At 38.8% G+C, this 14,888-nt stretch overlaps 1 protein-coding gene across 2 annotated transcripts in view; it reads right to left on the bottom strand.

The window, feature by feature from the left end:
• Rcl1 (RNA terminal phosphate cyclase like 1) overlaps positions 1 to 5,616 on the bottom strand; it is a 70,464-nt gene extending 64,848 nt beyond the window's left edge. The window contains exon 1 of one of the 2 annotated variants that reach the window (XM_078047604.1): positions 5,295 to 5,616. In XM_078047604.1, the coding sequence (XP_077903730.1) occupies positions 5,295 to 5,430 (136 nt within the window). In that variant the 5' untranslated portion in view covers positions 5,431 to 5,616. The remainder of the gene's footprint in view (positions 1 to 5,294) is intronic. The other variant, XM_005324060.4, reaches the window with a different exon arrangement.
• Between the last annotated feature and the right edge of the window lie 9,272 nt (positions 5,617 to 14,888).

Raw genomic sequence — 14,888 nt, 5'->3', positions numbered from 1 at the left:
TGGCACACTCTTATAATCCCAGCAAGTTAGAAGCCTGACACAAGGATTTCAAGTTAAAGGCCAACCTCAGCAGCTCAGCAAGACTGTCTCAAAATAAAATATAAAGAAAGGGCCAGGGATGTAGTTCAGTGGTAGAGTGCACAAGGCCCTGCTGGGTTCACTTTCCAGTAAAGCAAAAAACAAAGGAAAGGAGGGAAAGAAAGAAGGAACACAGATGTCCTTCAACAGGTAATGGTTTAAAAAAAAAAAAATGTGGTACTTTCATATCATGGCATCCTTCTCAGCAATAAAAAGGAACAATCTTGATAAAAACAACAGTAAGTGAAAAAGGTCAATTCCAAAAGGTTACACACTGTCTAATTCCATTCATGTAACATTTTTCAAATGACAAAACTGTAGAAGTGAAGAAAAGATAAGTGGTTGCCAATCCTTAAAAACACAGTGGCGGAGGGAAGACAAGAGAATGCAGCTATAATGGACAATATGAGGAATCCTTGTAGTGGTAGAAATTTTCTGTATCTCCATTCTATCAGTGTGAATATCCTGGTTGTAATACTGTAGGTATTATGGTTTTTTCAGATATTCCCACTAGGAAAAACTGGATAAAGTATAAATAGCATCTCTTTGTATTAGTTATTGTAACTGTATGTGAATCTATGATTATCTCAAAATGGAAAGTTTGAAATAAACAGATGATGGACAGTTCCACGTGAAATAGCACTTTACAACCTCCCAGCAGCAGCAGCAGATCTGAAAACCTTAGGATCCTTAGCTTTAAAAAATAAGTCTTATTTGGGGCAGTCAAAAATCATTAAAATAAGTCAATAGAAGGACAAGGGGCTGCTAATCAATGGGACAATATTTAATCTATAGTTATCATTATTATAGTCATCCAGCTTCCCTCAAATCCAGGTGACTATCAACAATCCTGAATCCTAGACCATGAAGGGGGGTGGGGATGGTATGCAGGTACATTTTCATTTGGAAGATCCAATTTATGAAAACATAGATTTGTCCCCAAAACAATGCATCAGTTTCAGTTATCCAAGAAATGTTTTACATTTCAAATAATCTCTATACAACATGTTTCCTCAGCACATTTTAAAAGATTCTTTTAATTAAAACTCCCCTTAGCCTTCCTTTTTCAGAATCTTATCTACTTAAGCTATATGTAGCACTTCTATGGCACCAATTAACTCCTCTTATTTCCCAGGGGAAGACAGTCATGTGACCTGCTGGGTAAAAGTAGTTTTGTCTCCTAACTCCTAACTCTTGCCCAAGTCCATCATTTCTGCTATTATCTTTCTCATAAAATTATTTTCTATTCAGACCTGACATTACACAGAAATTGTTGAGTCAACCGAACTCTACAAGACACAACGCTAGTGAGACCCTGACAAAGTTGGGAGGTGCTTTCCAACACTGATGAGGAAGACGCAAGTCCATCATGCAGTTGGACAGCGAAACAGGCCCTCTAGGCTAGAGATGGCTGCATTCTCCTTCCAGCTATTAATCAGTGGATGTTCAATTTTACCAGCTCTTACTGAATTATATCTTGGCTCTTTTTATTTTTTTAACCAAAAAAGCAACAAAAAAACTTTTTTATACTCAATGACAGAAAGTATAATGATACAACAAAATTGGTTATGTTCCTCCAGAAATGAACTATAAATTACTCATGTGGTTGAATAATTATTAAAACCACTCCAGTATCATCTTTATATGGGGTTCAAATTTTTATTATTTACAACCTCTGCATAGAAGGAGACAGCCTGAAGTCTCAGAGATGACCTATCCACTTATTAATCCTGTGCAGTTTTCTGTGTACCACATGCTGCTATTCCTAATCATGAGGGATATGGGAAAAAGAAAAGCCTTAATTATTAAAGTCCAATATGCCAGAATTTTTCCAATATCAACACTACTGACAATGTGGGAAGAACAATTTCTTGATGGGGGGAGGGGGGCCCTGTCTTGTGCATTATAGCATATTTAGCAGCATCCTTGGGCTCTAGCCACTAAATACCAATAGTACCCACATCCCAACCCAGTTGTGACAACCAAAAATGTCTAAGCACTGACAAATGTCCTCTGGGGAACAAAATTGCCCCTGATTAAGAAACCAGTACATTATATAACAAAGAAATACTTGTAAATGATCACCTGATAGGAAAATGGAAAAAGAAGATACAGAGAAGGCATCATTATAATTCTCTTAAAGTATCTGAAAATTTTCCAAAAAATAAACTGGAACAGATTTTTGATACCAGACAGCTCAACTTTACCTAGTGAATTTTAAAGGATTCTTTAAAATTCTAAAACTAACATTTATTCGTCTTCTAATAAAACTAACATTTATTCTTCTTCTGTGTCAGGCACCTTTCACTACACTTGTATTATTTAATCCTTACAACAATACTGTGGGGAAGGTAGCATTGACTCTTATTTACAGGTGAAAAAAGTTGAGGTTTAGAAATATTAACAAACTTGCCCAAAGTCTAAGAGCTAACAGCAAAAATGCAGAACCAGGACTCAAACCAAGGTCTAACACTGAAGCTACTATGACCATGACAATTAAGAATTTTTTCCTCAGCAAAAAAAGAAAGAAAAAGAAATGTTTCTATCACTAATAACTAATAACTCCATCCTATCAGAACAGAATCAATCTAGAAAGACTTTTTTCACAACTTTCAGGGAAATGGCTGCTCTGAACTCCATTGAGCCTCTCTGCCAGAGCCTCTCTGCCATACTCACCTATTCCCACTACTCCTCTCAAGTTCTTCCAACTTAGATGGCAAGCTCCTTTAAGAACAGCAGCAGCAATCAGTTTCTCACATTTACATCCTCCACGAAAACATGTATATAATGGGTCTCGAAAAAGTTTTTCTGAAAGAATGGTCCTGAAACAGAAGGCCTCCCATACCATCCCCATCCTCTCAAAGCCCATTCCACAAGATATTATTCTTGCAATTTGATTTGAAGATTTTACAAGATATGCTAAGTTTTTTCCAACTCTCATGAGTCAGGAAGAGACAGAAAAAGATAGATGACTGGATACACTGGCTATACCTTCAATCAATCCACAAAAAAATTCACTTGACTATGATCATAAGCAATGTGTCAAGGGCTACCGGTATTTATGTATATCTATGTTTATATGCACATAAACTTACATGTGCGTGTACACAAATGCAATAAATCTACAAATGTGTACATATATGTGTATCACAGTTCCCTCTTTAAGAAATTAAGCATACAAATATCTATCTATCTACCAGGCTTCTGAAGCTTTGAAGTCAGCACAAAGAGGTCTAAAATAAAGGTCTCTTTTTGTCCCTTGGTATATTAATGAGGTAAAGCAAATAATGCTCTACTGTGGTGCTCCCCCGTAAAAAAATCAGCGTATCTGCCAACTAGTTCTATCTGCTCCAGGTACCAGTCTGGTACCATTTCAGGAAAATGCCAGTGGCTAAGTCCTGTTCTTTTTTTTTTTTTTTTTTTTTTTTTAAGAGAGAGTGAGAGATGGATGGAGGGAGGGAGGGAGAGAGAGAGAGAGAGAGAATTTTAATATTTATTTTTTAGTTTTTGGTGGACACAACATCTTTGTATGTGGTGCTGAGGATCGAACCCAGGCCGCACGCATGCCAGGCGAGCACACTACCACTTGAGCCACATCCCCAGCCCCTAAGTCCTGTTCTTGAAAGAAACGGGAACTCATATTTGTGTGGCACTGAAGAGATGTTCACAGTGTAGTGGGGAAGACAGGAAAAGCATCCTTTGGAAAATTAAATATTAGACTGGAGGCTACCTGTCAAGAGACAAAACTCTGAATTCCATCTTTTAGGCACTATATTTCTGTTAGAAAGCCCACATCTCCAGGTTAAAGTACTTTGAAGGAGGAAAAAATTACCCAGTGTTCATAGAAAGTGAAAGCTAGGAGAAAGGGCTTCAGGCTTGAAAAATGCCAGAGCAGAGGAATCAAGCAATCAAGGGGCAGAGTTAAATTAAGAAGAACAGATGTTGAAGAGAAGAGCCCTGGCATAAACAATTTAGTGGTCTCTCCTTAACTTCCTCAGTTGCTTTCACACAGTAGATGGAGGACAGGAACCGTGCATAACCTTTTCCTTAGTCACCAGGTTGCTCACTATTGTTCCTGAGGTCTTCAGGTTCTTTCCTTCCTAACTTGTCTCCATCAATAACATGATATTTCCCACCACCATGTGCAGTCACCATCCAAGAGAGGCAGAAATGTTAACTATTAAAAAAAAAAAAAAAAAAAAAAAACCACATTCATCCAGATTATGAAATAGGCTAGCACCCTTAGACAGGAGCCAGTGCAAAATTAAACAAATGAACATGACCCAGGAGGCTTCCAGGACTAAACCAAAACCATCAACTTTCTCCTTCAATTTGCAGACTTGTTTTTTTTTTTTTTTTTTTTCTTTACCTGTTTCTCCTAATTTGGGACAATCAGACACAAGCTTTTAAATGCATACCTTTCACCAGGGGACCAGGTGAAAACCGAAGCCACTCCATGCCAGGTGTTTGAATTAGGTCCATTTTTAATCTACCTATCTTTGTGGGGCAAAAAGTAAGCTTTGAAACCTGCAGTTTTAATCGCTTGTAACCAAACCTTTATTGAATCAAGGCAATTGGGCCTTTTTTACTGTTTAAAAAAAAAAAAAAAAGAAACTATCTCAAAGCTCCTGTCATGCACACATCAGTTACAGTTACATCTGAAAACAGATTTTTTTTTTTAATCCACACCCAAGAAGAGATGTGAGGGCAGCTGAGAAATAATGGCGACAGAGACAGCAGGGGGGGGTCTGAGGGAGGCAGCTGCTTCAGAGACCAGTATTGGTATGGGGCAGGGAACCAACCAGTGGCACTTTTCTCTCCAAATCTCCCGAGGGCTCATTCACCCTTTCAGTCCAACAAACTGTTTTTCTCCTTTGAGACGTTTATTACAGAGGAATAGGGACTGAAGGAAAGCGAGAGGAAGATGCCTGGGATTTGCTACAACACGTAATGCTGGAAAACGTGTAGCTGTTTACTTACTACTAGCGCCTGGGAGACGCTGAGCGCAGCGCACAGCTAAGCGCACCCCTTGGGGTCCCACCCCCCTCCGCCACCACACTGGCGCTTGCGGGCACCGGGGCCACGTGCCACCAGCCCTTTCGACGCGACCGCGGGACCCTGAGGACCCCTGCGGCGCGCCGCCCCCCCCCCAAGTCATAAGCTCCGGCTTCCCTCGGCCCTGCACTCACACCGCGGCGCAGCCCTCCCCAAGTTACCTCGGAGGCCTGGGTTGTCATCTCGGGCCCGAATCTTTCGGATTTTGACTGGGCGCCCGCTCAGAGTAGACAGGACCAGACGCTGGCGCAAGAAGTTGCACCCCGCGTAGCTGAGGGAGTGTGTCTGGGTCGCCATGTGCGCGCCCTTTGCAGAGGCACGGGCAGGCGGAACGCGGCTATTTGGATGGGCCAGAGGGTCTTGACCCCACCCCCGTGACAGCGGCGGCAGCGGCCCTAGCTGCCTCTCTCAGCCCCACAGCCCCGCAGCCCCTGGCGCGTCCACGTGGTTTGGAACAGGAAGACGGAGAGACAAGACACCGGGTCAGAGGGGAGTGGGGTGGAGCCAGTGGCCACCTCCCCGCCTCCCCACCCGACTGGGGGCGGCCCCTGAGCCGGGCCATGCTGCTATTGGCCAATGCACAATCAGGGCGGTGCCCGTACGCCGACACCATAGGTTCGTGCTCGAACTAGGCGGAGTCTATACCGCACTGCCATTGGCCGGTAGTGGAGCTGGGTGGTGCCCGGGCCCCGGCAACAGAGCGCGGCGGGAGGGAGTGTGCTGGCGCGGCATAGGAACCCAGGTGCTGGAGTCGCCTGTTCTTTAAGTCACTGTGGGGTTTCTCCCGATATAAGAGTCCAGGGATAGCGACAGACCTCGACTGGGAACCTACTACGCTCAGGTGGCTTAGCATCGCTGCTTAGAGCAACTGAGGAGTGAGGATGGCATTATCTTCCCTGCTTTTTCCCTAATAGAAGAGAAAACCAAGGTTGGGGTCCCTCTCCTGCTATCCGCGCAGTGCTAAGAGCATTGCCAGCACAGTTCTTTCCTTCCACTGTCACCCTGGAAGGTAGTGCCTTCCGACTTACTACAAGGAGAAGGACCCCAGGAAAACTACGAAGCTAGACGTGGTAGCCTGTATTAGGATATGCCCTTCGACACCAAGTTATTATTTTGAGATAGCTCGTTGTGGCCCTTAATTATTTGTTCTTTATATTCACTGTGTGTTTTATGTCAAAACAAGCCCTTCACCTCACATACTTCATAATGGATAGTTGTAATAACTTCAATGCTGCTTTTTTGTCCTCCAATCCTGCACACTAAAATCTTAATGAATCTTGGAGTTTTTCACTCTTTTTCCTAAAAACCTTCAAAGATGCACAGTCGACTATCAAATGACTCCAAACTTAGGAGACAGCTCTGAGATAATAGATTCTACAGTGTTTCCCCAAGATTCCCCAATGAATTTAAGCTTCACATGCCCACAGTGGTAATTTCCTTGGTTAAGAATCTTTCCTTTCCCTGTATCACTTACCAACACCCTTATGATGTTTCCTAGAATTAAATCACAAATAAATTAATTTCACTCAAATTCTTTCCTTGGGGTCTTCTTCTGGGCAACCCCAAAATAAATCCTGACCTTAGATTTGTGAACTGAGATTCAGAAAAAAAAAAAACATAATTTATTTAAAGTGGTACCAGTAAATGGTAAAATCAAAACAAAATATCCATCTAAGTTCTGAATATTTAATAAAAAGCCTAGCATAAGTCTGATGGTGATGAAGTTGTAATGTTAAAGGAACCAGACAGAGAGAGGGAGAGAGAGCACACTGCTCCTGTAGACACCCAGCATCAACTGCCAGACAGGGTAATAAGCAAGCCCTCAGATGATTCCATTCCCCAGCCAGCTTCTGACCAGCCTTTGCAGCCATCCTAGCTGAGGCCATCTGGAGCACAGATGAGCTATTCCTTATGGGCCCTGTCCAAATTGCATATCCATAAACTAAACCAATTATTGTTACCATATTAAAATATGTTTTAGGAGTGGTTTTTTATACAGTAATAAATAATTGAAAAAGATTCACTGTGGCACATTTGTATTGTTTCAGTTTTGATTCAGTATAACTATATACTCTCCATTTAGTTAGGGTTTTTTGTGGCTGTGACCTAAACACTTGACCTGAACAATATAGAGGAGGAGAAGTTTATTTTAGCTCACAGTTTCAGAAGTAAGGTCTATGGTCAGCTGACTCCATAACTCTAGGTCCAAGGTGAGACAGGTCAATGGCTAAGAGTGCAGTAGAGGAAAGCAGCTTAGGACATGGCAACTAGGAAACAGGACTCTGCTCACCAGAGATAAAATATAAATCACAAAGGAGTACCCCCAGTGACCTACTTATTCCAGCCACACCCCAGTTGCTTATAGTTGCTGCCCAATTAATCTATATCAATGGATTAATCCACTGATTAGGTTACAACTCTGATACTCATTTTACTTCTGAACATTCTTGCATTGTCTCACATATGAGTTTTTGAGGAACAAACACCTCACATCCAAACCATAACAAACCCTGCATAGTTCTATCTCAGCAAGCCACAAGAAATATCTTGGATAAGATTATTGAAGGCCCACTGGGAGTGAGGCTGTATGCTAAAGGTTTCACCAAGGTAATCTTATTTATCCTCATACCAATTAGTTCAAATGTTATATTAAAGATAAATAGAGGTTTGGGGGGTAGGAAAGATGGTGAAATGAGACAGACATCATTACCCTAGGTACATGTATGATTGCATGAATGGTGTGATCCTACTTTGGGTACAACAAGAGAAATCAAAAGTTGTGCTAGCACAACTCCATTGTGTACAATGAGTCAAAGAGCATTCTGCTATCATGTATAACTGACAAGAACAAACAAATAATTTTTTAAAAGATAAATACAGGTTAATGATACAACTCTGTTGATCTTTGCTTATATATGAAATTATCCATTACAATTTTTTACATCTGTTCATAGACTCTTCTTTCATACTAAATGATAAATGACATATTCCTTGCCTTGTACTTGCTTCCACATTTCCATGTTCACAAGGATAAAAGTCTACTTGGCTCAACCACAGGCCCTCTGATGTAAGGGCCACGGTAGAAGTTAGCTCCTCCCAGTTCACAGAGAACTTGCTCAAGACCACACTTATTCCCACCCTGCTATTTCATTATGTCCTTTGTTTTAATCATCATGAACCTGAGAGCTTTTTTCCACATCAGCCTGGAACTAATACTAACACTGCTCTAGTTTCAGGATAAATGTTTATGTTCAATGCTCCTCCTTTGAGATCCCATAATAACTATTCACAAATGCACACATAACCTTGTATAATATATGTAGTAGCCTCTTGAACAACATTCTGTAATCCAGTGATGGAAAGCCTATGTCCTATTGTTTAGAGAAGAAGTAGTATCTTATCATTATATCCCCAGTGCTTAGCACCAAGTAGGAATTTTTAAAAGTGTGAAAGAATGGCTAGGCTAAATCAGTAAGGTCAAAATGTCAACATTCTAGATTCTCAAACTTTAGCATGCATCAAAATTCCTAGGTGGCTTGTTAAAACACAGATTGCTGGGTCTCCTATCCAGAAATTTTTTCAATATAGGGTAGAGCCTTGAGAATTTACATTTCCAATGATTTCCTGGGAGATACTGATGCTTCTGGCCTAAGGACCACATTTTGAGAAGTTTTTTAAAAGTTTAGAAAAAAGGACCTGTGATATACCTTTAAGTGTACCAACATAAAAATAATGGGAGTCCTGAGAAAGGAGAGAGATAAAGGGGAAGAAGAAATATCTGAAAAAATACTGAGAGCAAAATATCTCCAATTTTTATTAAATTCATGAGTCTACACATCTAAGAAGCTCAAGAAATTTCAAGGAAGATAGAAAGATCCACACCAAGATATGACATAAGCAAACTGTTGAAAGACAAAGAATACTGAAAGCAGCAAGAGAGAAGCCATTTATTGCACATAAGAGAGACAAAAAAAAATAGATCAACAGCTGATTTCTCATTGGGAAGCATGGAGGACAACAGGAAGTGGGAAGAGATAGTCAAAGTACTAAGAGATTAAAAAAAAAAAAAAAGCTGTCACCAAAAATACTATATCTAACAAAATTACCAGAACTAAGAGCACAATAACAGGAGAATTTGTTACTAGTAGACTTAAGCTACAAAAAAAAAAAAAAAAAAAAAGCCAAAGAGAGTCTTTCAGGCTAAAATAAAATGACACCAGACAGTTATTCAAAACTATATGAAAAAAGAAGAACACCTGCAAAGGTAAGGATGTAGGTAAATATATATGACCATTTCAATGCATTTTTGTTCACAACCTATTTTCCTATCTTCTTTCAAAGATAGCTGCATAAAACAGTACTTATGAATCTATGTTGATTGGCATATAATAAATAAAGGTGTAGTTTCTAACAACAGCACAGGGGAGACAGAAGGAGCTATATAGGAGTAAAACTTTTACGTACTACTGAAACTAAAATGGGATTAATTTTTTGAATATTTTTTAGTTGGTACTACTGAAACTAAAATGGGATTAATTTTTTGAATATTTTTTAGTTGGTACTACTGAAACTAAAATGAGATTAATTTTTTGAATATTTTTTAGTTGTAGACAGACACAATATCTTTATTTTATTTGTTTTTATGTGGTGCTGAGGATCAAACCCAGTGCTTCACACGTGCCAAACAAGTACTCTGCCACTGAGCCACAACCCCAGCCCTAAGATGGGATTAATTTGAACTGCTTTATTATAAATTAAGATGTCAATCCCAAGGGCAACCACTAAGAAAATGTAAAAAATATGTAGTAAAATAAATAAAGGGGCTGGGGTTGTAGCTCAGTGGTAGAGCATTTGCTTGCACAAGCAAAGTACTGGGTTTAATCCTAAGCACCACATAAAAATAAATAAATAAAATAAAGGTATTATGTCCATCTACAACTGATTTTTTTTCTAGTTTAAAAAATAACAAAAGAATTAAACTAAGGAAGTGGATAACTCTTTTCCTTTAGCAATCCCTTCTTCTATTTATTTATTGTCCTTAGGGATATTGCTGCTGCTGTTGTTGTTCTTGTCTATAGTACTAGGGAGGAAATTCAGGACCTTATATATGCCAGGAAAGTGCTTTAACATGGAGATATTTCCCCTGCCCGTTTTATTTTATTTTATTTTGAGACAGGATTGTGCTAAATTGCTGAGGCTGGCCTTGAACCTGGGTTCCTTGAACCTCCCGAGTCCCTGAGATTATAGGCATGCACCTCTGTCCTCAGAAGGCCTTATGTTTTTAAAAAGTTCCAAAACACTTTGGTACCATCTATATTCTATATTTTAAAAACTATTCCTCCTTTGTCTAAATTTATTTGTGGAGAATTACATTGCAACATAAATTTTAATTGTTTTGACTGCCATTAAAGTCAAAATAACAATGGTTCAAGCATAAGCAATCTAGAATTGCTATGCAGATATAGTATATTATATTATTCTTCCCAATTAGCATTCCAAACGTAAAACATATATTCTCACCATTATATATATATATATATATATATATATATATATATATATATATATATCCCTGCCTTATTAGTATTGGGCTTTGCCATGTGACTTGTTTGATTGATAACACAGAACTCTTAAGAGTTTTGTGTGCTTCCATCAACTTCCTTTTCTTTTTCCTACTACAGTGAGACTATGTCCAGATTGGGAAATGCTTCTCCAGCATTCTAAAATGGAGATACATAGAAAACATCCATGCCCAACCCACAGCAGCAGTCACCTTACATGTTCTATAAATGAAAAAAAATTCTTTCTATAATCCTCTGGAAATTTGTAATTGGTTGTTACTGCAGCAAACTGCCCAGTTGGGTGGCTCCATCTTTCTATCTTCTTTCTCTTTAATTATAATAATGCAGCTTCCAACTTGTGGTATGAAACAACTTCTCCCAATAGCATCACACACTGCCCTGTAGGAAGACAGAATGGAAAATAAACAGCACGTATACTCTTTTTCTAAAGTCACTACCCAAAAATTGCACACACCTCTCCACTCAATCCCATATCCCTACTAACCATAGCCCACAAGAAGCAGTAAAATACAATCTTCAGCTGAGCAGTCATGTGCCAAACTAAACAGGTTGCTCTATTTTTCTGCCATTTACAGATCACAGTGGTCCCCTATCTTCCCCATATATAAACTTCAATTGTTATAATAGTAAGAAAGAAAATATAAATTCTTGGATTTTCATGAGAAGAGAAACTAATATGTACTGAATTCCTAATACTAAACCAATACTAGGTATGATTATTGGGTGCTGGGAAGACAAGAAACAATCTAATAAGGTCCCTACAGCCACAGAGATTTACATTGTAGTTAGGGGAGAAAGACAATGAATAAGTACTCAAACAATTAAGATAATTTCAAATTGTAATAATGTGCCATAATAAGAAATGTATATTTGGTCTCTGCCTCTGTTTCCTGACATGGAAACCCTAAAACCTCGTACTTTCCTAAGAAACACTGGTGCTAGGAATATCTTTTGTTCTAATATGTGATCTTTGAACTTGATTCCTGATACAGAGCTCTTAAATCCGCTAGGATTTTCTTGTTGCTGGAATGTCTTTTGTTCTTGGTAAGTTCCTAAATGGGAGGTGAGACAGAAAGACCATTCCACAACCAAAAACTTGGAATGGTTAGCCTTATCCCCTATTCTTCAAAAAGGAAAGAGGTAATGGATATTTAGTTAATAAACAATCAAGCCTATACGATGAAGCCTCCATAAAAATTCCTAAACTATAGTGTCAGAGAGTATCCTAGTTGCTGAACACATCCACATGCCAGGAGGGTGCCAACTTCAACTTCTTAAAGACAAAAGGTCCCTTGCGTGGGACCCTCTTGACAACATTCTATTTACCTCTTTTTCAGAGTGTTCATCTATGTCCTTTGAAATACCTTTATAATAAATTATTAAACGTTAATACATGTTTTTCTGAGTACTGTGAACTATTCTGATAAACAGTTGAAACTGAGGAGGATGAATTTCATGATTGCTTTTCTATTTCTATGAGGAATGCCACTGGGATTTTGATCGGAATTGCATTAAATCTGTATATTGTTTTTGGTAGTGTAGTCATTTTGATAATCTTAATTCTGCCTATCCAAGAGCAAGATAGATCTTTCCATCTTCTAATGTCTTCTTTGATCTCTCCCTTTAGGATTCTGTAGTTTTCATTGTATAGATCTTTTACCTCTTTTGTTAAGTGGATTCCCAAGTATCTTTTTTTTTTTTTAGGTTATTGTGAATGGGGTAGTTTTCCTCATTTACTTCTCAGAGTATTTGTTACTGATATACAAAAATGCCTTTGATTTATGGGTGTTAATTTTATATCCTGCTACTTTGCTGAATTCATTTACTAGCTCTAGAAGTTTTCTGGTGGAATTTTTTGGGTCTTCTAGGTATCGAATCATATTGTTAGCAAATAGTGCTAATTTAAGTTCTTCTTTTCCTATACATATCCCTTTAATTTCTTTTGTCTGTCTAATTGCTCTGGCCAGTGTTTCAAGAACTATGTTGAATAGAAATGGTGAACAAGGGCATTCCTGTCTTGTTCCAGTTTTTAGATCTGGGAATGGAACCACCATTTGACCCAGCTATCCCTCTCCTTGCTGTTTACCCAAAGGACTTAAAAGCAGGGGCACAGCCACATCAATGTTTATAGCAGCACAATTCACAATAGCTAAACTGTGGGGCCAACCTAGATGCCCTTCAGTGGATGAATGGATTAAAAAAATGTGGCATATATATACAATGGAATTTTATTCAGCAATAAAAGACAATAAAATCATGGCATTTGCAGGTAAATGGATGGCATTGAAGAAGATAGTGCTAAGTGAAGTTAGCCAACCCCCCCAAAAAAAATGCAGAATGTTTTCTCTGATATAAAGAGGCTGACTCATAATGGGGTAGGGAGGGGGAACATGGGAGGAATAGATGAATTCTAGATAGAGAAGAGGGGTGAGAGGGAAAAGGAGGAGGCAGGAGATTAGCAAGGATGGTGGAATGTGGATGGACATCATTATCCAAAGTACATGTATGAAGACATGAATTGAGTGTCAACATACTTTATATACAAACAGAAATATGAAAAATTGTGGTATATATGTGTAATAAGAATTGTAATGCATTCTGCTGACATTTTTTAAAAATCAACAAAAAGAGAGAGAGAAAGAAAGAAAGAAAGAAAGGAGAGAAAGAAAGAAAGAAAGAAAGAAAGAAAGAAAGAAAGAAAGAAAGAAAGAAAGAAAGAAAGAAAGAAAGAAAGAAAGAAAGAAAGACTAACTGAGGAGGAGGTCGTGGGAACTTCCAATGCATAGCCAAGTTGGACAGAGGTTGTGAGTGACTTGGAAACGCACCATGTGATTGGCATCTGAAATGGGAGAGCAATCTTGCAGGTCTGAGCCCTTAAGTGTGAGGTCTGTTAACTTGAGATAGTTAATGTAGTATAGAATTGAACTGAATTGTGAGACACCCAGTTGGTGTCCACAGAGAACTGAAAAACCCATACACGTCTGGCATTAGAAGTGGTATGAGTGTAGAGAAGAAATCAGTTTGTTTTTTTCCAAATAAATAAGTTCTAAGAGAGTGGTGAATGGTTGGTTGGCAGATTGGTTAGAGAGGACCGTGTTAGAGAGGTAATATTTGAGAAAATGCCACCCTTGAAAAACTCTAGAATACAGCATTTCAAGAAAAGGAATTTCAAATTCAAAGGCCATGAGGCAGGCATAGTTCTGGTGTAATGAAACAGAGTAGGTAAATGGTAAGAAATAAAGTTGGAGGGGTAGGTTTGTGCAAAGCCTTGAAGACTATGAGGAGGAGGTCAGGTTTCATTCTAAATGAGACGTGGAGCCTTTGGAGGGTTATAGGTAAAGAAGTTGCATGGTCTGACTTAAATATTAACTAAATCACTGTGGCCATGGGGAATTCCTCCAGGACCTGTGCTATATGATATACAGATATTAGTCACTTAACACTACAAAAATTAATTTTTAATAATTTTAATAATAGCAATTATTATTTCTCAAGGAGGCTATATACATGTCAAAGTTCATATAATTCAAAGAAGATGCAATCAACATGGCAAACAGATCATCTTTAACTCCTGATAATTACACCCATGTCTAATTTCCTCCACTTGAGTGTTGATGGGACCTGTAACTTGTTTCAAACCAATAGAATATGGCAAGAGTAATAGGATGTTGCTACCTTGACTTTTGCATAAAAGTCTGTCTTGGTAGTAGACTTACTTAGTCTCTTGTTGTTGCAAGCCGCTATGAATCCTATAGCTATAAGAAACTGAATGCTACCGACAACCTCATTGAATGAGAGAGTGGACCCTTTCCTGATTGAGCCTCCAGATGAAAACTTAATCCTGGCCAACAACTTGATTACAACCTTACAAGACCCTGAAACACAGAACCCAGAGAAACTATGACTGAACTTCTGACCCACAGCAATTGCCACATGTGTAGTATGTTTAAGCCAATAAATTTGTGAAAAATTGTTACTCACAACAAGAAAATAATATGCCAGGTTTCAAAACCTGGTCTGTTTGGGCTCCAAATTCTGTGCTCCCTCTCCTACATCTGATCAGTTGAATTTATAGAGGAGTTGACAGAAGTTATAGACTGTCAAAATTTGCAGAAGTTCACAGGTCATATAGTCCATCCCTCTATGACAAACAAATCCCCCTCTCCCAAGGGA

Source organism: Ictidomys tridecemlineatus, chromosome 4 (genome assembly GCF_052094955.1).
Source record: "Ictidomys tridecemlineatus isolate mIctTri1 chromosome 4, mIctTri1.hap1, whole genome shotgun sequence".
Classification (NCBI taxonomy): domain Eukaryota; kingdom Metazoa; phylum Chordata; class Mammalia; order Rodentia; family Sciuridae; genus Ictidomys; species Ictidomys tridecemlineatus.
The sequence above is the reverse complement of the archived record's forward strand: the minus strand, read 5'-3'. Positions and strand labels throughout refer to the sequence as shown.